The 23,676-nt window shown below is 48.5% G+C and overlaps 2 protein-coding genes across 5 annotated transcripts in view; one reads left to right on the plus strand and one right to left on the minus strand.

Annotated features, from left to right (window-relative positions):
* DGKA (diacylglycerol kinase alpha) overlaps window positions 1-3,216 on the minus strand; it is a 542,794-nt gene extending 539,578 nt beyond the window's left edge. For 2 of the 3 annotated variants that reach the window (XM_069653797.1, XM_069653798.1), the window contains exon 1: window positions 2,810-2,933. In XM_069653797.1, the coding sequence (XP_069509898.1) occupies window positions 2,810-2,838 (29 nt within the window). In that variant the 5' untranslated portion in view covers window positions 2,839-2,933. Of the gene's footprint in view, window positions 1-2,809; window positions 2,934-3,030 lie in introns of those variants that run through there. The other variant, XM_069653799.1, reaches the window with a different exon arrangement.
* Window positions 1-23,676, plus strand: part of PAN2 (poly(A) specific ribonuclease subunit PAN2) — a 1,309,324-nt gene that overhangs the window by 282,156 nt on the left and 1,003,492 nt on the right. The window lies entirely within an intron of this gene.

Here is a 23,676-nt window from a genome sequence, read left to right on the forward strand (position 1 = left end):
TTCTTCTCGTCGGCTCAGATCAGATGATCAAGCAGTGCCTGTTTCTCTGAGTCAGTCCGCCCACCCTCTGCTGGCCCCTCCTCCCCCCAACTTTTTATTGTGCGTCTTAAAGCGCTGAAAATAAAGTGGGTAAATGGATCTTTTGCATATTATAGTTTTGCATTCAGGACGTGGAAAACAAAAGGTAAACTTATATTATGTTGGTCCAACATGCAGCTGCTCTAAGGATCTACATGTTGTCCTGATGCTTTATTATGCAATTAGTGGATTTTGCAAGTAAACTCTATAGGACAGTATTATTGTAGGTCTTGACACCCAAAACTTAAAAATGTGTTTCAAGTAAAGCGTGAAAGAAGGGAAGGTGGCAGTGCCCAAATTTCAGAGTTGGTTAAAATCCCTGCTTCACTGTTTAGCATAAGTGTGTGATCCTGGGCAAATAATGTAATTTCACCCCGACTTCAACTGAAAAAATGGTAGTGCTTATAAGTGATTACCTTTACATCCTTACAATAGGACTGCTTTAATAAGTGTAGGGACAAATTGGTGTACCCTGGTGCTCCTCTGCACATAGCTCCAATACTGTCACATAGAATTGCATTTTTGCTGCACTGGCCCTCCCCCAGTCTCGTATCGCTTGATTTGACAGGCAGACATGGGGCCTAATTCACAGAAGCAATTTCTAACGGCAAAACCCATTGGAAAACGCTCTGTGAATCAGGGCTATAGTCTCACCAGCAAGTCAGTGCACCAGAGATTCTAGTATAGTGGACTACCTGTGGTTGAACCAACATTACATTTTCTCCGGGCCACTAAAGTTGCGTGGTGGGACGCCCAGAGTACTGTCCCACATGCTGCTATGTCCTGTTATACTATGATCATGAGTCTTTCATTGCACACCATCTGCCATTTTCACACTTTCTAGGACCTTCAGGGTCTGCAAGAAGCAGGTGTTTTCTTACTTAAAGGAGAGAGTTAACTGATGGTAACATTGAAGCAGCACTAGAATAGTCTCATTACAATGAGTACTGAAGTTAGATACCCCACACCAGTAGGTTTGCCATTCCTCCACTGTCTCTGAAGAAAAGCCTCTCCCAACATTTGCAGCGTTAGCCCCCGCCTAAATGTTAGCCTAGGTGCACCCCTGGATGTGCGCACTTGCATTTTGTTAGGCAGCGAGGTAAGGGAAGCCTTTCTCAGAAAAATGTACTTGAACAAACGCAGTGAAACTTTAAAGCTGCTACTTTCAAGAAACACTTCATCGCCTTTCTACATATTGCGCTTTAAAATATACTATTTGATAATTAGTCCCCCCCCCACCCCAGACTAGGGGTGGTAGAACAGGGGGGGCAGAGCCTCCAAGTTTGCCCCACCTATTTTCTGAAGGCCCCAACCATACCACTTAGCCACCCCAGCGGAATGTAGGGTTCGTTGTGCCCTGTATAAGGCCACTGGTGGAAGGCTGTCAGAAGTCTCATTATAGGCCATCACGCGCGACACCCCCCCCCCCCAACCTCCATACCCATCATATCTTTGAGGTTCGTTTGAAGGTCTTCCCCTTCATCCTTCCTTGTCTGCGACATCCTTTACCATTCCTCCCTAGATTAAGGACTGGGTACCTCTAGTGGGGGCACAATAAACTAATTACCAGGCTTGATTTGGTTCTGTTGGCAGGCTCGGACTGGCCTATGGGGCAACGGGATAATGCCCGAACCAAAAATGCGAGTGGGTCCGTTTTTTTTGGGCCAAAGTGAGACACTTTTGGCCCATGTGGGCCAGTTTGATACGTTACTTCTCGATGTGGCCAGTAGTTTATGACCAGTGTTACTGAATAAATAAAATGTGATACAAATTATGCATTTCAAAGACTATCAAAAACCTCCCCCTTGGGTACTACTCAGTCTATCCCAAAAGGAATGAATTGCCATTTAACCGTGCACCTTTTTTTTTTCAGTGCCACCCGAGACACTTTTATGCCTCAGTCCGCGCATGGCAGTAAGACTGCTAAAATAGTAACTTGCACAGAGTATGGGTGTACATTTATGGGTACGGTTGGGGGGCGGGGTAAGGCAGGGATTGCCTCCCAACTCTTGGGGCCCACCATTGTGTCCCATGCATTTGACAGGGGTCCCTTTCATTTAAATGTCATGCACCCCCTTTTCCCCACATTTCCAGCAATGTTCCTCCACTGACAGAGTAAAACACTATTTACTTAACACGTGGCACACTGCACCAACACGCCCTTTAAAGTATGGAGTCAGAATATAGTCTACAGTAGCCATTTGCTTGGCGGTGCATTGGCAGACTAACGCAAAGTGCTTCGGGGCCATATTAAATGCAAGGCATGAGCTATACGCGTTCCAGTGACCGCCATTTACATGCACTCAACTCTTTGGGGCTATTCGGTGTGATGCGAAAAGTTGAAGGGGACAGACACAAGACACCCGACCTACCCCCTCGCCCCCACGCCCGCTAACCACCTACCAGCGGGGCATTGACCTCCCAAGTGAGCTGCCTATAGTTACCAGTTGGGCATTGTCAAGATTCCTGTAAGAGGCATTTCTGCAGGGCGCCTTCTGGATGGGTAGATGTGATGGGTGCCTGTCCCGAAATGCCTCTCGGTGCAGCGTCAATGCTGGGGTCGCACCGAAGCTCCCCTCCTCCCCCGCCGTGTACGGGCCTGGGGGTCCTCTGCTGCGCGAGCTAAGAAGCTTTCATGTCTGGGGCCGTGCATCACACGTGTGCGGGTTCTATCCCTCCATTTCCCCCCTCCTGCCCCCCCCCCCGCTCGAACATTGCGAGCGTCCCTCACCTGTGCGTGCGTCCAGGTACCTCCGCCATGCGTCCCGTCTCACACCCGGAACCCTCGGAGCTTTGGTCTAATTGAAGTGTTTGAAGCCTCTGTGCAAATCTGTGCCGCAGACGGGATCTTCTCTAATACCGGGAGAGCACCCCCACCCCCCGTCCCGAAGGTCTCCCCACAACTGTGCGCCCACCTGGGCTCCCTCTGTGCAGTCTCGAGGTGCTTCTCACCTGTGTGCGGATCTGTGTCCTCCTCGGAGCGCGCCCCGTGCGATCTCTTCCTCCTGTACACAGACGTGTGCTACAGCCTTGATCTTCTCGGGTTTCTTTCTATTTTTTTTTTGTTGTTTTTCGCACAGTCAGGAAGTGACAGTGGTTCACTCCGCCTGCCTGCTTTGCAGGGCTCTGAAAGTTTGGGGGAGGCTCCGGGGCTGCACGCCCTCCTGGGGCCGGCCCTCGCCTGACATCAGCCGCCCTCCCCTCGGGCTGATCTTTGCACCCGGTGCAGTACACGCTGCTTTATTGGCATGACAAAGCTGGGCAGGGATTGCCAAAGTAAAACACATTAATTAAAACTGTTTACAATGCAGTGCCCAGACTCTTCCGCGTGCAGCCTCGCAAGGATTACCAGGTCTCCTCTTCTGAACGGCTGTGAGGAGTTTGACCGACTGCACGGTGGTTGTGCGCTCACCTGGGCCTTTTTCGAATTTTATATGAAATGTAATGATGGTAGATCAACCTCTGAAAATGTGTGGGGCCAATCTGCACACGTTTTCCTATATTCACCACACGACTTACACATAGACACGTACCCTGGGTGGGCACAGCCTACAGGCGCAGTCCTGCCTGTCATATTTAGTTGGGATCTGACAGTTGGAGTACACAATGCATCTCAGAAGTGGAGGGTCAAAATCTTCCTCCTGCCATGGCCAGCCGGCCTAATTAACTATCAAAGGCTGCATGGATCCAACCTGTCAGTTTGTTTACCCCCCCCCTTTTTTGCAGGTGGTGGCAGCAATTAACATGCTAATGGAGTATACTTCAAACAGGCCCACTTGGGGCCTGGATGCCAAGGCTAAAACAAAGGAAACCGGAAACCACAACACACCTTTTTGATAAGCATCAGTGTCATCCTGAAGCCAGCTCCTTCCTCTCATTATCAAGTGCCATCAACTCTCATGTCTCTGGGACAGTGGTTTACAGTAGTCAACCCTGCAGGGGGATCCCCTTCAAAGGGTACGAGTATGTGATTTGATGAAGACGGTCTGTTATCGCCACAGCTTCAAGGGAGACCTGCCGCTTTAATCGGGAACCACAGAGAGCTCAATTAACCAGAGAGCCCCATTGATCCACAACAGACTGGAAGATGGATACGGCTTTGTATTACATGTTTTCACCCCTTTACTTTTTCTGTTGCAAAGCACTCTAGTTATGACCTCGGGCACACAGGAGATTGTTGGTGGGGACCCAGGGTTGGTTCATTAAGGTAGGCTTGGCCTACACCAATCGCTGTGCCCTATTTGGCTTTAAAAGCGGGCCGAGTCCCTCTTTTGGGCAGATCATCTGAAGACTTTGCAAAGATTAACAAAACCTCATTTGAACCCTGACTGAAGGTACAGTCTGCCTTGCAGCTTCTGCCAGTGAAGGAAGGCCAGGATTTCCAAGAGGGAAGCAAGATCTCTCCCCTAAATATCTCCCTGGGAACCGAGGTAGATGCTGAATGCAGAGTACCCTCCAGAAGCTGCAGAACCAGTACCCAGCGTGTCTTGCTAGGACCTGCAAGCAAGCTTCCGAGGTGGGAAGTGCCAGAGAGTCTCTGAACCAAACAAAGGACAAAGCTGTTGCCTGAAACGCTCTCTTCAGCTTTGGGTTGTCCTCCTAAAAGGATGACACAAGCCCACAAAAGAAGCTGGGACGAGTGCATCAACCAGCATCCGCCTTAAAGGACATTTCAAGTCAGTCGAGCTGCAACTGACTGCACCACTGACAGTTATCATGCCGCAGTCACTAGCGTCGTCCAAGACTCCTCGACAAGTGCATTAGACCTGCCAACCATCATTGAGATAATTCTTGACCCAGAGCCACCATGTAGGCAAGCCTGCAGACGCCTGTCCAGCCTTGCCTGTCGAACGGCCTGCCTCCTGATACTCGCAGCTGTCTCCCATCTTGCACTCGGTTGCAGAAGCTGCAAAGCACCCTGAAACCAACTCTACACTGTCGAGCACCAAGAACTTATACAAGCACAAGGTACACAGTGGTTCTGTCCCCCTGGTCCTTCGCCAAGGGCCCCTAGAGCTACATTGTACAACCCATTGCTCGCTTTGTGCTGAAACCAAGTATCCATTAACTATTGCAATTATTTACTTTGCTGTCTACCCTCCTGTCAGTATCCAGAGTTCATCCCTTTTCCTTCTGCATTCCTTTACAGGGTGGGTTGTATTTTGTAGTGTGTAGAACTGTCTATTGAATAGTAAAGTAGATGTTTTCATACATCCTTGACTGGACAGTCCCTTTTATCATTGGGTAATATGTGTTTTCGCTGTGTTGCAACTAACCAATGATCCACGACCTTGTGGAGATAAGCCTGCCCTTCCGTCCACATTACCAAAATTGGACAAGGTGGTTTATAATTTGCTTGCGTGTCCAATCTGTTCGGATCCTTTCTCGTGTACTAGAGGTGTTGGGCTGATTGATGGTTTAGAAACTGATATATTAATTCCTAGACCACTGGTACTCCGGAAGTTGATTTGCCACAAAGGTACAGGCTATTTTTCAGGCTCCTCTCCTTTTTGCATCTGAGGCCATAGTCTTTTTAATGTCCGACCTTTTTAAATGCCGTCTACAACCTCGTTTCCCATGAAGTTATTGTGATGTATTGTAAAGTGGTCCTGCACAGTGAACCCCTGGCATTTTGGCAGCTTTGTTGCTTGTGGCCCTGCAAGAACATTGGAGTCTTGGCAAATCGGAATGCGATTTAGTGGGGCGGCAGTGACCTGACCCAAATAGCCCACAATTACTGTTGCCTCTTTATACGCCCCTCCTGACTTCCTTCCATGTGTTGACTATGTGCCTGGTCTAACTGGCCCGGTCTTCCCCACCCTGAACGAGTTGTATGTAGCCATGATTACAAATTGATGACTATTCCCTAACCCGCTTCATCCATGCAGGCCCGCCGCAGAACAGTAATGGTGACCTGGCTGGCTGAAAGCTCATGTCCGGTACCTTTTTGTTCTTTGGAACCCATGGATGGCTCCCATTGTTGGAGGTGGCTGTATGCTCTGTATTAGCCCCTGGTGGTCTAGGGTGGTTGTCAGCATCTGTGTGCTCGCTCTGGCTGCACGTGCAGCTTCCCAGTCTGCCACACACTGGTGGTGTCACCTTGTTCGCTCCCTCTGTCACTCTCTCTCCCAGTCTTCCTCCTATGCCAGAGGAGGCAGATTATTGGGGCGGATGATTACTGGTGGTCGGGTCCGGTCTCCTGGCCGCTTGTGCCAGCACTGCATCCTTGTATCCAGGGGCACAGACTTAGAGGGGCGGAGGGGTGTGGGGGACGAACGAGAGTGAACAGGGGGGGCAGTACTGAAAAAAGTCCTATTTTAAAGTATAGGGACTTTTATGCAGATGGGGGAGCATGCGGGTGGGGTCAGTGCCCGAGCCCTGGAGCACCTACGTACTCGGTGCCCCTACCTGTATGTCCTTCAGATGCTTCTTGCTGGTTTCCCATTGGGGTCCGATGTCACTAGGAGAAACAAACATGGGCAGGCATTTATTGAGGTATATAGCATGAGGTAAAGGTGTGGACTGCTCGAAAATAGACTGACACGTGTGCAGGAATTGGCGCCATCTCGACTGCTACTGTCATCCGTGTTAGGACTGACTTCGGATTCCTCCCTGGCCGGCTTTCCACCCCCACAGTCTTCCAGAGGTTCCCATCCCCACTTGACAGAGTACTGGCCTTGTCACAGTGTGCGCTGTCTACTTGCGTGTTTGGCGGCTTATAAATATATACAGATTCTAAACATTTCTATAGCTTCTCCAGCATTGGACCTTTCATGGATTTATATGCTGTGAATATTTCCCGTTGTCAAGCTGGGAAACCTCAGTAACTTTAACCTAGCCTTTTCCTATGGAAAACGTCGACACTTTAGTGTCCTAATCAACATCCTTTTTGGGTGCTTTAGGCTACCCAATAGGACGTTCGGTATAAATATCCCTGCTCCTGCGGCTTCCCTTCAGATTTCAACCGTCTCCAAACAGTTGGGATCATCTCATGTTTACTCTTCGTGTTTTACATGTGCTTTTCGTACTATCGGCCATTCTGTCATCTGCGGGCCAGAAAAAGTCGCTGTTTAGGCCTTGTGCTACCTGCGGCCTAAACAAGGTCTTTGAGGGGGACGGCCATGCAGATTGCCTTTACCCCAATCATTCAGCGGATGCCTGTGAGATCTGTCATGGGTTTTCTCAGAAAACGCTGAAAGACTGCAGCCGCCGGCTGATCAGTTGGCTCAACAAGGGCACTTACCCGGGTTCAGAGGTTTCGTCCTGTGGAAGCATGCGCTCGGCTCCGGCGGGAAAGGCATCTACACAGCTGAGGGCGATGTCCATGAAACTCCCGTCAGTAAACACGCCCGGAGGTGCCGGCATCAGAGATGGGGGGGGGGGGGGGGACGGGGGATGGGGGAGTGGTTCTCCTCGGAATCCAAGTCGCATCGGTCCAAAGGTGCGAGTAGATCTTCGCCCTCCAGGTCGGCGGGGCCAGACCAGGGGGGGGGGGTGAGTGATGGTCCCGAAAAGTCGGCGCAGAAGTCTGCATCGGTGGAGAAGGCGAGGGCGAGAGTCCTCTTCAAAGCACTCGTCTAAGGACCGGCATAGGTCCTCTTCCAGCCAAGATTCAGGCAAGCACCATTCCGGCACTTCGACCACATAGCCGGCGTTGCCGGAGAAGGCCAGGCCTGTGGAGGCCTTAGTGTCTTCGATGGAGGTTCCATCATTGATGATTGTGGTACAATCCATACTCCCTTCCTCGACGGGGGTGTCATCCGGCACCGTCTACGGCCGTGATTGTCAGTGGTCTGCAATTGCTGCAGACAACACAGCTGGAGGCGGATGGTGATTTGTTGCCGACGGGGGATCCATGGCACTCTGGGGCCAGCTTCGGGCAGTTGCTCCCGGTGGACATTCTCCAACAGGATCTTGCTTCGTATTCAGTCTCCTTGGGTCTGGAGGAGGAGCATGAACCAGGTTTACATCCATCGGGGAAGCGACGGAAGTCAGTCTTCTCGATCCCCATTTTGGACCACATGTGGCAGGTGGGCCTGTGCACGATGCACCATCCTTTTTTGGAACCAGCCGTGTAGGGACGTCTGGAGAAGTTGAAGGCACCTAATTCGAAATGTGCTGTTCGAGGGGCCTCTGGTAATGCCAAATATTCCGCCTCCAGCGACTTAAGTTAGTCGCCCCGGTTACTCTTCCCAAGGTTTCAGGCAATCCTAAGCGGGGCAGAAAAGCAAAGAATACCAGGCACAGCGTAAGAAGTGCCCTGCCTCCTCTGCTGCTAAGGGACGGCAATCTAAGTCTCACCAATGACTGCCATGCGGGCATTCAACTTGGGGGAAGAGTGTTGCGGCATCCCGATGAGTGTAATCTTATTACTATGGACCGCTGGGTACTGGATACGGTACGCCTTGGCCACTCGGAGTTCCGCCATCTTCAACTCCCCATTCCACCTGTACACATGGTGCAGCCGCACCTGTGTCTTGCGGCAGGAGGTTGAACTCATGTTGGCGAAAGGGGTGATGGAAAGTGGAGGCCTATTCTAGATCTTTGGCAGACAAGAATCTGCACGCCTGAAGTTGAAGAGGTTGACGCTGCAGGATGTGATCCGGGGGGGCTTCCTGGTGTCAGACTTGGAGGACGCTTACTCCCACATCCCGATGAGGCCAAACCATCGCAAATTCCTGCGCTTTCTGGTTAGGGACGACCATTACCCGTTCCATGTCCTCCCATTTGGGCTGAAGTCTGCACCCAGAACGTTCACAAAATGCCTGCCTCCAGTGGCTGCCTTCCTCCGCAGGGAGGGACATCCTGTGTACTCATATCTGGACGACTGGTTGGTACGGGGGCTGTCGCTGGAAAGGGCGTAGGAGTCTCTCCAGGCGTCCATGGACCTGATACAATGACTGGGATTCGCAGTGAACTTCACAAAATCCTTTCCGACGCCATCCAGGGAGTTGGTTTTTCTCGGTGCCCAGTTTCTCACACAGGACAATCTGGTCAAGCCGTTGGAAGAGAGAGTGGTGAAGTTGCAGTACAGAGCGGCCGAATGGGGCTGAGGAACGGTGGTCTTGGTCCGCAGTTACATGTCACTGCTGGGGTCCATGGCGTCCTGCATCCCGCTTATCCCGAACGGTCACTTGTTCATACAACCGGTACAAGAATTTCTCAGACAGGTGGTTGCAAAGTCGAGGGTTATGGTGGGACAAGGTGGTAATCTCCAAGGGACTGGCTGAAGCCCTGCGATGGTGGGCATGCACAATCTGGTACGGGGCATGCCCCTGCTGGAGCCGGATTTTCAGTTCACGATGGTGGCGGATGCCTCCCAGGTGGGTTGGGGGGTGGGGGGGGTGCACCTCGACCAGTCGGAGGTCCAGGGCCGGTGGTCTCGAGAGGAGGTAGGATTGCACATCAGCGTACTGGAGTTGCGAGCGGTGCACTGGGCCCCGAAATCCTTTCCCCCTCGCATCCAGGGCACTGTGGTTTAAGTGTTGATGGACAATACCACCACAATGTTCCATTTAAGGAACCATGGGGGCATGCATTCTCGGCTCCTGTGAGGTATGGCATTGGGCCATTGCTAGGGGAATTCACATTGCGGCTTACCATCTGCTGGGGGTCCAGAATTTGCAGGCATTCACTCTCAGCAGAGACGGGTGCAGTTGCACGAGTGGACGCTGAAGAAGGGGTAGGTGATGAAGATCTTCAGGAAGTGGGGGGGTTCCCCCCTCTCGACTTGTTTGCCACGTCAAAGAACAAGCAGTGCCCATTGTTTGCCAGCAGAGTGGCTCATCCAGGGTCAAAAGGAGATGCGGTCTCGTTCCCATGGACTGGCTTCTTCAGGCATGCATTCACTCAGTTTCCGCTACTTCAATGGACGATCCAGTGGGTGCGCAGATACCAGTGCAGAATAATCTTAATCGTCCCATTCTGGCCCAGACAGATGTGGTTCTCAGATCTCCTTCATCTAGTGGCGGAAGAGCTGCTTCGTCTGGGGGCATAACAGGATCTACTATCGCAGGATGAAGGGAGAGTGTGGCATCACGATCCGGCATCTCTGAGCCTGGCTCCTGGCCACTTCGGTTTGGTCATTTCGGTATTTCACAGGAGTGCTGACCGATCCTAGAGGCGGCAAGGGCGCTGTCCACTAATGTCTCGTAAGTAGGAAATGGGTGAGATTCTGTGCCTGGTGTGCACAGTAGTTGGGAGTGCAACCATTGGAGGTTACTCCGGGCCAGGTTCTCCCATTCCTGCTTCATCTGGTGCAGTTGGGCCTGGCTTTGTCTTCAGTCGGGGTCCATTTGACAGCCACTTCCAGATTCACCAGACGGTGTCATGCTACTCCTCTGTTTAGTGACGGATTGGTTAAGCATTTTCTGAAAGGACTTTTTCAGACATTTCCCCGACAAAAAGGTTTGCTCCGGTATGTAGTCTCAATGTGGTTCTTGCTGCTCTCATGAAACTACCCGTTGAGCCCATGTCGACGGCGTCCTTGAATTTACTCTCATGGAAGGTCGCGTTTCTAGTGGCAATCACATCTGCCAGCAGGATTTCGGAGCTTCAGGCGCTGGTCATTGACCCCCGTACCTGCGATTCATGAGGGACAAGGTTCTCCCGTCTACTAATCCTCACTTCATACCGAAAGTGCCTTTGGAGTTTCACAAACATGCTAAAATTGCCTTACCCTCGTTCTTTGTTAGGCGACCACGCAGGCAGAAAAAGCCCTGCATTCTCTGGACATTAAGAGGGTACTGAAGTGTTATCTGGCTCAGGACTTCAGGCAGTTGAAACAGCCATTTGTGGCGTTTGGTCCCTCCAGCAAGGGACGATCCATTTCCAAGCAAGGACTTTCCCGTTGGGTCTCGTCCACAATTTCATTTTGCCATGACAAGGCTGGCAAGCCCTTGAGGGGCAATCCTAAAGCCCATTCTACAAGGTCTGCGGTGTCGTCGGTGCGCTCTGGGCTGGGATCCCACTCATTGACATTTGCCAGGTGGCTTCTTGGGCGGTGCTGCATACCTTCACCAGACACTTGTCTGGGGCAGCAACATGTAGAAGATGTACAGGTGGGACGGGCGGTCCTTCAACGCCTGTTTCAATAAGGTAAGCCCTGCAGCTTCCAGGGTTTGTTTTACTCTATCACTTGCTGGTTCTGTTAACATGCATGTTGTTGGATGTTGTTCGTTATGTTAGTGGTTATGGCCTGGGGGCATGGGTTTGAACTGCCTGTCATGCACCTTCAAGGGTTGTTCGTACTGCTATCTAATCTACTCGGAGCGTGTGAATCCATGGAAGATCCAATGCTGGAGAAGGGAGTAGTTTCTTACAGGTAACTCAATTTCACCGGCGTTTCCTCTACTTTGGAGGTTAAAATCTGAAGGGAAGCCGCGGGGGCGGGGTTATTTATACCGAACGTCCTATTGGGTAGCCTAAAGCACCCAAAAAGGACATCGATAGGACACGAAGGTGTCTAAGTTTTCAATAGGAAAACTCTAGGTTAAAGTTACCGAGGTTTCCCAGCCTGACGGGAAATATTCACAGCATGTGAATCAATGAAAGATACCAACGCTGGAGAAATGGAGTTACAGGTAAGAAAGTACTCCCTTCTGCCTATGCAATACAATGTATTTCAATAGCATTGCAGCTTTTTGGACATTTGGATGCATTTTACAATGGAACCAATTCTAAATGTACATGTAAATGCTTGGCTTGGTTTTCTCCGATATGAAGACAAGTATGGTATCAGGGAAAGGTTACTTGCACAAACCACAGTTAAACCTATTTCAAATGGATTGTGTCCTCCAACATATTCCTCATCTTTGGCATGTAGCGTCCACAGCTCAGCTGCTTCGGAAGGTTTTCCGCAGAGGGCGCCCTGCGTCGATAACGTCTGGCCGATGTCCCTCGAAGGCCTCTGTTGAGGGTGACATCATCGGATGTTATAGGTGGCACGCACGGTACCCTTAGCATCAGCTCCCTTTTTCTGCAAACGTGTTTGCTTCATGAAACTCTGCGCGCCTTGTACTTCCTAGTATTTGCTGGGATGTTTTCTTCAATAGGGCTTCATCTTCCACTCCAACAGCACCTCGATCCAGTTCAAGAAATGCCGGTACTGCGGATACAAGATGTCCATCACGGATCAGCATCATGTCTGCCTATGGTGCCTCGGCAGGGGCCATGACACGGATACATGCTCCAAGTGACAGTCGATGACTGGAAAGGCCTTGCGGGAATGAAAGGGGAAACTCAAGGTAGTCGAGGTGTCCAAGCCCCATAAATCCCGACCTGTTGGGCCTTCGACCGATTAGTCGAGAGGTGACTCCCCTCAGAGGAAGAAGGCAAAGCGTTCAAGTTTCAGTTGTGGTTCCCACCACTCATCCGCCTCGTCGAAGCGCTCGAGGAGAAGGCACTGCCGTTCACCTTCCTTGACTTCAGGCGGCACCCCCGAGAGGGTGAGTTGCCGTTCCAAACATTCGACACCCGCGGAGTGGCAAGCTTTCCGGGTGAAAATGCTTGACATTTTCGAAAGGCAGGGCAAGGCCCCGTCCGTGCCTTCTGTTGAAGCTGGCAGTGAACGGTCTCGGCCGGATACTCGTACGCCTGGGTAAACGGCACGATCCTCGGGAGCCTTTGAGGCCTCATTCGGACAAGGTTACTAAGGATCGCTCGAGACGTGAAGCGAGGTCACGGTCGTCTTCTCCATCAAAACCGTCCAAATCCTTGATGTCTTGGAAGCCATTGGCGCCACGCCAGTCGGTAGTGCCGGTTTGGTCCTCCATCCCGATCAGGCCCTCCATGCCTTTGGTGCCATTGTCGACGCCTTCGGCACTGTTGGTGCCAAATTTATCTGTGCAGCCCCTGGCAATGGTGGAACCACCTAAAAAGGCGGTGTCTAAGTCCAAGTAGTTGACTTTGAAGCCTTTGGCTTTGATTCCTGAGACAAGGTGTACTCTTCTGCCAAAGAGACTGTAAGTGACTCGCCTTAATTTTTGAGGAGGAGCACTCTGATGAAGGTGAGCCTCCTTTTGGTCTCCAGTTTAAGACTCCTAATGTGCCAGAATGCCTCATTCCGGAGGAGAGTAGGATGCAGGATCTTTGTGATACCTTGCATAATGCAAGTGGTATAGACCCTTCTCCTGAGCTGGAGTTGGGCAGACCAGACCCTGGTGAGCACGCCGACTCATCTTACCAACGCCTTATGTCACGAGTGCTGGAGAATTTGGGCTGGGCCAGGCCTACTACCCACTATGATCAGCATGATTTTACGGACATTTTGGATCAGGGTCCGCCTACAGATCCCATATTGCCATTTCATGTGGCTCTGCAGAAGCAGGTGGCTAAAAATTGGGTAAACCCCAGAGACTAATATGGCGATGAAGAAATCTCTGACCAGAAAATACCGCCCCTCCAGTAGGGACCCCTGCTATTGGGTCATCTCACCCCACTCCTGAGAGTCGGGTGGACCAGGCAGCCACGGCTACCTCGAAACAGGCTGCATACCATACCATCCCTCTAGATGGGGACGAGAAGCGTGTGTATGGATGGGCGTGCTATTTTCAGCTGTGAGTATGGCGTTGAAGGCGACCAGCTCCTTTTGTACCTTGGCAAGATTTTCGTTCACTCTGGGGGATTGCAGATCTATGGCGGCTGAGCATATTCCCAAAGGGGAAGGCTTCCTAGCTATTTTTAAGGACGGCAAGGAAGCCATGTGTGAATCCCTCCAATCTGGGTTGGATGTTGGTGACAGTATCGGCAGATCCATGGCTACAAGCACAGTAATACGCAGATTTGTGCGGTTGCGGAAGTCTGGTTTTGCACCGGATGTGCAGGCTAGACTTCTGAACATGCCATTTGACGGGTCTCACCTTTTTGGCAGCAAGGCTGGCGAGAGCCTTGAGAAGTTGCAGACCTCTAATGCAGCCACCAAGTCTTTTGGCGCAGCTGTTGGGCAGCCTCTGCCTTTTCATCCTAGCGGACAGCAATGGAGGGGTAGATCCTTTTGTTAGTACTCATTTGGAAGGGCGAGAGGAATGGCTGGTCAAAGAGGCCAACGTAAATTTCCTCATGGTGGACGAGCTAGAGGTGCCAAAGCAGCTCAAGAAGCAGCCTCTTTGCCATCAGGCTCTGCTACTGCCGCTTCAAAACCGCTCTGAGGCTTTCTGTCACAGCTCACCAGTGGGGGAGAGGAGGCTGTCTCCGCATCTGGTAGAATGGCGAGCCATTACTTCAGATGCTTGGGCTCGGGGAAACTATAGCCCATGGGGCACTGCCTTCCTTAACTACAGAAGCCTCACGACAATCCACCGGGAGTACACTGAGGGTTCCAGATCCGCTCCTTGTGCAGGAAATATTAACCCTGCTAGAGAATGGCGCTATAGAAATAGTACCTGTAGCGGAGAGGAACAAGGGATGATGATGATACCCTTATTTTTTGATTCCCAAAAAGGACGGGGGACTGAGACCCATCTTGGACTTGAGATACTTGTACAAGTTCCTCAGGCAGGGCAAATTCAAGATAGTCACTCTTTCTCAGATCCTTCAGGCCCTCCAACTTCAGGATTGGTTGGTGTCATTGGACCTTCAAGATGCTTATTTTCATGTGCCAATCCAGCTCAAGCACATGAAATACCTGAGGTTTGCAGTTGGCAGATCGCACTTTCAGTTTCGAGCCCTGCCATTCGGGTTAACCTCTGCCCGAGGGTATTCACCAAACTGATGGTGGTAGTGGCAACGCATCTCAGGAGGGGTGGGGGAATTCAAATCTACCCCTAACTGGATGATTGGCTGATCAGGGCGTATTTTCATGAACAAGCCTTGGATCATTGCAACGTTACCTGTCCCTCCATTCACAGACTGGCCTTCTCCCTCAATTTCAAGAAGTCCCATATGACACCTTCCCAACAGCTCCAGTACATCGGGGTTGTCTTCGACACACCCTTGGAAGTGCTCGCCACCCAAGGTGAGGGCTAAGAACGTTCTCCAGATAGTTACCAAATTTCAGAATGCCCAGTCTTCCGGCCTTCGATTTCTTAAGGTTGCTCGGCCTCATAGCATCCTGCATTTTTCTGGTACCAGAGGCCCGTCTGAGAATGAGGTCCCTTCAATGGGCGCTCAGGACTCAATGTTCCTAATTCTCGGGCAAGATGTTGGATCGCCGTCAGGTTCCAGTCAGAGTCTCAGAGGACCTTCTGTGGTGGACTTGCGAGGAAAACCTCATGAAGGGAGAACCTTCATGGCAGCCATGGCCGGAGGTAACTAGTGACGGGGACACACACAGGGTGGGGAACTCATGCCAACTATCTGGCCATCAGTGGTCGTTGGTCTCCATCTGAATCCAAACGTAGCATCAATCATTTGGAGCTGAGAGCAATCAGGCGAGCACTGAAGGCTTTCCTGGCGTCTGTACAGGGGAAAAATGTCCTGATAATGAGACAACACAGTGGCTATGAATTACCTCCGCAAAAGAGGTGTGGGGATCCCTACCACTGTGCATAGAGGCGATGCAGCTCTGGTTCTGGGCAATTCAGAAAAGGAATCTCCCTGACAATGGTTCATCTGGCCGGAGAGGAGACCACGACGGCGGATGCTCTGAACAGGCAGAGCGTAGTCTCCCACAAGTGGGAAATAGCTCAGGAAATCCTTCAAGACATCTTTGCCCTTTGGGTAACCCCACAGGTGGATCTGTTTGTGACCGGTGCCCACCAGAGGTGCGAGTAGTACTGCTCAGGGGAATTTCCTCCGAGAGGAGCTTAAGGAGACACGCTCATGGTGGATTAGGAATTCCACCTACAGTACGCGTTTCCTCCAGTTCCCGTCATTCCTCAAGTTCACAGTAGGTTAAGACAGTTCGGGTCCCGCATGATCCTAGTTGCTCCGGATTGGGCCAGGAGATCGTGGTACCCAGATCTTCTGGAAATGTCCATCTGTCCTCTGATGCGTCTTCCCAAAGAGAGGACCTTCCCTCGCGAGAGGGAGGTCTGGTTCTCCATGCAGAGGTCAAGACTCAACCTTCACGCATGGTTTCTGAAAGGTTGAGATACAAGGATTGGGACCTCTCAGATGACTTAATGGAGTCGTTGCTTACGGACAGGTGGCCAGCAACAAAGTCTCTGTACCATTGCCGTTGGAATAGGTTCTGCGACTGGTGTAGAGAAAATGTTAATCGTTTTCAGTGTTCACCTCTGGATGTTCTATCCTTTTTGGTTTCTTTGGCCCACAAGGGCCTTCAGGTGGGGACCATTAAAGGTTGCCTAGTAGGGCTCTCTATCTTTAAGCGCTCATCCGAGGAATGCCCTTATTTCAAAATTCCTTGGGTTACTCAAGTTCTAAAGGGGCTCACAAATGTGTTTCCGCCTTCACCTTTTCAGGTTCCAGTTTGGGACCTTAACTTGGTCTTACGATTTCTGATGGATGCTCCATTTGAACTTTACACTCGTGTCCATTGAGACTGTTAACCTTTAAGACTATTATGTTGATTGCTCTTACATTGGCACGTAGAGTGAGCGAGTTGCAGGCACTTTCATCCAAGCCACCCTTTACTCTATTCCACAAGGACAGGGTTGTGTTGAGTCAGACCCTCCTTTTTACCTAAGGTAGTTTTGGACTTTCATTTGAGTCAGAAAATTGTGCTACCTGCCTTCTATACTTCTCTGCATTCTAGTAAGGAAGAAGCAAGGCTTCATAGGTTGGACCCTAGGAGAGCTTTGAACTTTAATGTGTCCAGAATGTCCAAGGTGAGAGTGGATGACCAGCTCTTTGTGGGGTATACCGGACACAAACTAGGCCAGGCTGTGTCTAAACAGACCTTGTCTAGGTGGCTCACCCTAACTATTTCTGAATGCTATACTTTGGTGGGCAAGGTCCCTCCTGAGGGCTTGCACGCTCATTCAACCAAAGGCACAGCCCTGCAAAGGGGTGTCCATATAAAGAACATGTGATGCTGCAATGTGGTCTTCAATACACACGTTTACCAAGCATTATTGCCTGGATACTTCCCATGCTCGAGAACTGGCGTTTGGTAAGGCAGTCCTTCATTCTGCCCTTTAATTTCTGATCTTACTAAATTCTTCACCCTCTTCCATTTATGAATACTGCTTTGGGAGTCTGTCAAAGATGAGGAGTACGTTGGAGGATGCAATCCATTCGAAGAACAATTTAGTTACCCCTGGTAACGTTCTTCCGACTGGATGTTCCTCCAACGTATTCCTCAATGCCCTCCCAACCTACCCCTCTGTAGATTTCCTGTGCTATTACAGCTTTCATTCCAACAAGGCTGAGTACGGTCAGGCCCAATTTGTGGCCGCTACTGCTCCACGTGGAGGGGGGACAAGAACTGAGGCTACGGTGCCGTGCGTGCTGCTTATAACATCCGATGACATAACCCTGGAAGATGCCTTTGAGGGACATCGAACCAACGCCATCGACGCAGGGCGCCCTCTAATGAATAATTTCCAATGCAGCAGAGCTATGGACACTACATGTCAAAGATGAGCAATACATTGGAGGAACATCCAGTCGAAAGAACGTTACCACCGGTAAATAACTTGTTCTTCTTTTACTTAGCTCTCCTATACAAATGTGGTGCTGTAAAATAAATTGACAATATCCAGCTTGCATTTGGCTCTTGCGGGCTTTCATTTGGAAACAAATGGTCTACCGAATCTTTCTGCATTACTCGGAACACACATGGTCTTCTCAGAATATATATATGTGCACCTTCCAATGAGCAAGTGTGGTGTAGCGGGTCAGAAGCAGGACAAGGACTCTGGTCTTCCATTTTTTAATATATTCTTTTATTAAAAGAAAAGTGAAAACTCCTAGCTTAACCTAAACTACTGGTTTTCCCTACCTGGAAAAAAATAAAATAAAAACTAAGTTTTTAAAAAACTGAAAAAACACTAGGGTGCTCATCATTTTTTTCATTGTTTAGTGTTATTATGGTTAATTAAACATTTTTAACACATTATAAAACAATTTATTTAAATATCAAGCAATTTACAAATTTCATAATTACAGATATCTAAAACTCATGATTAATACTCCTCAATCTTAACAAGGACTAAAAAACATGGCTACACAGATAAAATACAATAAATGATAAGAAAAGATTACACAATCATCTCGTATGGTACTTGCAGTGACTATTACTGAAGAATACTTCATACATTACAAATCATCTCGGAAAAAATACATTTTGTTAAAACCATAGATATATCCAGTAGTATTCTTTTTTCCATTTCAAGCCACATATGGTATAGGGTGAAATTCACAATATTGCAGTTGCCTGAGAATAGGAAGCTCATGTCTGGTCAGAATAATAATGTTATATCTTAAAATCAAATATCCTTTAACCTAGACCTTTTCAATTTAATATAATTAGTGAGATGTTGTCTCAATGTCGCAATCTCTTGGCCACATTACCTGCATGAACGCATATCCTAAGGTATTTTTATACATGCACCAATTCTAGCAGATGTGGGCAGTAAATCCAGTCTAAATAATAACATGAATCTTCTCACCCTATGATTAAATGATTTGTAAGACACGGAGTGTCCACCTGGAAACTTTGACATAGAGAATGGTGCTTTCTTTGCTTTCCCAATAGGGTAACACTGGCATCTCTATTGCATGTATTAGCACATTTTTTCAACTTTTTCTCCATATTAGAGATGAACCTGTTTTTCTCAAACTCAAAACCTAGGACGCCAAAGAAAGTAGTTGCAACTTTTATCCATTCATTCCGAGTATTCCCCATGGGGAAATTCTGATTCATTTAAAATTAGAGTTTTGAGTCGGGAGAGTTACAATTACTACGCATACGTATATACAATATACCCATCAAGATTTCTCTTTGGGTGCTCAGTGAGATGAGACCCAATTCACAGTTGATCCCTTCGACTGGGGCACATTGCGGAAGACCCAACACTCGAGTTTGCACTCTAATTTCTTCACTCAGTCTGTTTCTCTCATGGGAAGTATCTCAACTAGGGATTAGACATGTGTCTCATGAGCACTCCAGTCCACTGTGTATGAAACGTTAAGAAATGTATTGTTACACAAACTTGGTTGTTGCATTAAACCTTCTCTAGTGCAAAGAATTTAAAAAAATAGTAAAAACGTGCAACTTCCATTGTGGGGAAGAAGTAGGGGAAAAGATAAATGGAAATGTCAGGGGTGGGAGGGGGGAAGTGGGGGAGTTATAAAGAAGCAAAGGAAAGACTAGATGTCATTAACTCAAATCAGGTTCAAATGTTTGGCTAACACATACTTGATCACCCACTTTCTTTTAAAAAAGACCCATCATAAGTGATGACGTGATTTACTAAATACTAACAAGCATAACCAATATTGGCAAAAATAAAACTTTCTTCAAAACCATGAAAAAACATGAGAAAAACAGATCTCCTATAGTTCAACACTTGCTTAATGGTAAGGAATGAATGCTGATTTATCCTGTCTCCTAGAGAGTTCAATCAAAATGTACCTTTTTTTTTTTTTTTTTTTTTTTTTTTTAAACTATCAAAGGTGGAGAATCCTTGTGTCTGCCGATGTGACACAGAAATGTGTGCTGGGACAAAGAAATTACAGACAAATCCCAGCACAGGTCATGTTTCATCAGTGTAATGTCGCCTTCCTCAGGATGTGAATTACAGGACCTTGCAGATACACGTATAGGTGTAGTAGTGTGGCTCGGCACGTGTTGGTCTGTTACAGAGAATCAGTCATCAAAGTAGTATGGCCTCATGTGAAAACCCCCAAGTGGTAAGCTTAACCTAGGTATCAAAAACTCCATCTCCCTTGGCCCGTGACTGAGACGCACTGCATGCGGCTGACGGAGGGGACATCTGGTGATGAGTGGCCAGAAGTCAAGGTCTGGTGGAGGAGGAGAGGGGGGTATTTTTTTTCTGTATAGCAACCCTCTGTACCACAGTATTGCGAGCCCGGCTATGTCTGGCTCTGGTAAAGAAAAGCAAAAAAAAACGCAGTGGGTTGTAGGCAGCAGGGGAGGAAGGGGCTCAAATGATGGTTGGGGACAGAGCGAGTAGTCCCTAAATGATCAAGAAGTCACAAGTCGGGTTGTCATCTGGTAGTCATGAGCGGCTGCTGCATAATGGAGGCTCCTGTCTTGATGTATCTAGGCACGCAAAAGGAATAAGTGTAAAAGGCTGTTATGTGGGGCTCAAGCTAGAGATGCACTACACCCATGTATTATGAAATGTGGGAAGTAAGCTTAAAAAGGCAGTATACCAGCATTATGTGGAAACTGCTCTGTCGTGGAGACAGGAACACAAGACGACCCGGTTGAGCAGCGTTGTGTATGGCACGGTGCAACCGATCTTGTAGCAGCATTTATATGGTTTCCATAGGAGCCGCATGTTGCTGCCCCGTTATTGGACCCAGCGTAGTGCAAGGACCCGTCCCATTTCGTACGCGGCGTCATGGTGCGGGGACTCAGTCCGTCCAGATAGCTCGGAGGTGTTACTGGAGCCAGGAACTGGAATACGGTAAACCGGAGGGGCGATGCCCTCATCGAGCCCCCTGCCTGCAGAGGATCAAAAGTCGTGGGATATGTGGCAATGGATGATATGCGGACAGGATGTGTGTCTAAACGTGGGAGGAATGCCCCGGGATTAAAAAAAATCCACTACTCGCCCGAAATCGTGTGCCAGGGGGAGAGCAAGAATAGAGAGAGCTGCTCCCCTTGTATGTGTAGCTCCCCCTGTATGTGTAGCATGGACAACTATACAGCAAAAAGCAAACACTCTGCCAGCAGACTGCTGTGGGATTCGCCAAGTGAAAGAAAAATGGAGACATGCGGGGGGATGTTGATTACGACATCTGCCCCAAACATGGGTGTATGGAAGCGTGTTGGGCAAGAAGGAAAGGGGTCAGAGTTAATGGGTGAAAGGTACGTAGGCTAAATGGCCTGATTCTATAGATTGAAAAGAGGGGGGGGGGGATACTCCGTTAATTGGGGGTCCTGATTGATGGGGGGATTTGGGTACTTTAGAAACCATGCTGGCCTGGTAGAAAACTGAACCCACGAGGGGTCCTTTAAATCAGTAACACGTCATACTTTGTATGGGGATGCAGAATAACTCTTACACCAAATAAGACCGACTCGGGAAGACTGGCAAAATGTCTTTCCCAACTGTTTTATTTTCAATTGTCTAAAACATGCAGTTACAATGGACATCAATGGACGCTGCACAAGTGTTCTCTTCATAAAAAATGACACTTTTATAGCAAAAACACATCATACGTGACGTCATACTACGTGGCAAACGAAGAAAACCTACAGGATGTGTTTGGTCTGAGGGGAAGATACAAGTATACTTTCTATATAGGGACGGGTTGTGATTGGGTCTCTACAGTCAGGTGGACAACTTATGCCCACCCCTAGTGCAAGTCATCTTCAACAGTTATTAGAAACACAATACACCATTGGCTATCCAGCTATAAGGCCCTTTGTTATATGGCCTTCTACAATTGTTTGGCACACTTGTACCCTTCTGGAACATTTGGCTCACTAGCAGCACGTAAGCTGGTACCCCAGTTTTCAATGGGTAGACTTGACCGTATCTCCCCACCTAATTAGCCCAACATCTCATTGCTCATGCCGTCTGCCATTCAGAAGGTCTTTGAACTTGTCTTTGTAAAGTATCACTGCTCCCGAGAATAAAAGGGAGTATGGGCACACTCCAATCGCAGTCCAGTTCTGTACGCCCAACTTCTATTTCCATCCTTGACTCACGTGACTGACCATATTTCAGCCTGTTTTGCAGCATTTAATTGTCTTGAATTAATAAAACTGGCACTCATGGTATTCTTCCCTGCACCTTAACAAGGGCTGATATAGCTTCTCACGTTCTTGGCCGCTCCCGCCTTTGACACAGGCCAAACAGATATTCCTGGCCTTTCCTCAATCTTCAGCTGTTTTCATGCTGTGACACAGCCCTCTGATCCTTCTTTCTTCATTAGTCTGAGCTTACTAAATGTGTGATACCGATGTTCAGATTCTATATAATGACGATACAGCCTGCAGTCTGTTCACTACATATAGCTAGCCTTTAAGATTACTTGGTCTACTTTCGTTGCTGCATCTGTACAGTTATAAAATGGCTTGCATTTTTTGCAATGCTCTTCACACGTGCAATCTTTATTCCGCATATGAAATTTTACTCGATTCTTTACTCCGTCATCAGATTCTAAAAGGTCTATACATCTTCTCCTTTGAGCATTCTTCTCAGTGTGTTGCGCTCATTTCTTGTGACGTCACCAGCCTCTTTCTCATCTTCATATTCCTTCAGGGATCTCTACAAGAGTACATCATATAGGGTCTTCTCAATGGATACCTTTTACAAAGACTCTGTGGAATTGGCACGGTCATGTTCCGGCTTCCAACATATAGGCAGGATAGGGGCGGGACTTCATGCAGAGGCATTCAGCTGCTCCTCTACAAAACTGTGACCAAACTGGCTGAAACGAAATGTGTGAGAGGATACCTTCCTCCATGGATTCATCTGACGGTCCTGACTTAGAGGTAGATGTTTGTATTGCTGGCGGCATAAATTGTTTGTTCAGACCATGTTTAAAAGTGTCTAATCTGTGGATCCACTGGCATTCCAGGTCCAGCAGCAATCTTGAAACATTTGCCACCCCCCCCTTTCTAAGACCCTCCACAGGAGGTCTTCCGGTGTATGGCGTGTCTCTATGTAGTGTTCCACATTGGGGGCAGTAAGATTCTTGCATCGGATCTTAGATCAGTGTTCCGAAATCTGTGTATTTACAGTCCTTAGGGTTTGCCCAACATATTTTAGGCCACATGGGCATTGTATGCAATAAACTACTTAGTTTGATTAGCAGTTAGTCATGTCTTTTCAAGTTCATGTTCTGTTGCCAATTTGTAACATTTGTATTTTGGTAGTGAATTTACAAGCCATGCAGTTTCCGCACGGATAGTGTCCTGTTTGTCCGAGACTAGTCACGTAGGGCAATCAAAAATGGGTCCGTCCCCCCTGGTGGGTGCCAGCCCCTTAAGTCACTGGACTTGAATAATGATGATTTCTTGATTTTGGTATTTTATTTTGAGTTTCTTTTTAACTGAGTTGCATGCCCTTATATCGACACTGGTTTCGATCCTTAGGTCCTCATCCAGACAGGGCTTTGCGTACCTTTGCGATATACTTCCCAAAATAGTAATCTGCCCCACTCTTTTGGTCCTTTTGTAATGATCTGTTCCGCGTCCGTCACGTGATGAACAGTGGGACGGGCGCAAGGATGCGCCATATTGCCCTTCCACAAAACAGGGGCATTGCAAGGATGGAATAATGAACTATTCAAACGGTATCCGGTCATTGCGTCGAATCCAAAGCATCGACGGACCATACCACTGAAAATAATGCATTGAAAAAAAACATTGAATGCATTTTTTAAATGGTAAAGTGTTTAGTTTAGTAAAAATGTGTTTTAATGTTTTTAAAAAAGGAGGGAGTGGGGGGAACGCCCCATTCAAAAAGCGCTGTCAACAAAAGGGCATATAACTTGTTGTTAAAAAGAAACTCAAAATAAAATGCCCAATCAAGAATTCATAATCATTGAAGT

Source organism: Ambystoma mexicanum, chromosome 3q (genome assembly GCF_040938575.1).
Source record: "Ambystoma mexicanum isolate Mex_15411 chromosome 3q, UKY_AmexF1_1, whole genome shotgun sequence".
In the NCBI taxonomy this organism is placed as follows: Eukaryota; Metazoa; Chordata; class Amphibia; order Caudata; family Ambystomatidae; genus Ambystoma; species Ambystoma mexicanum.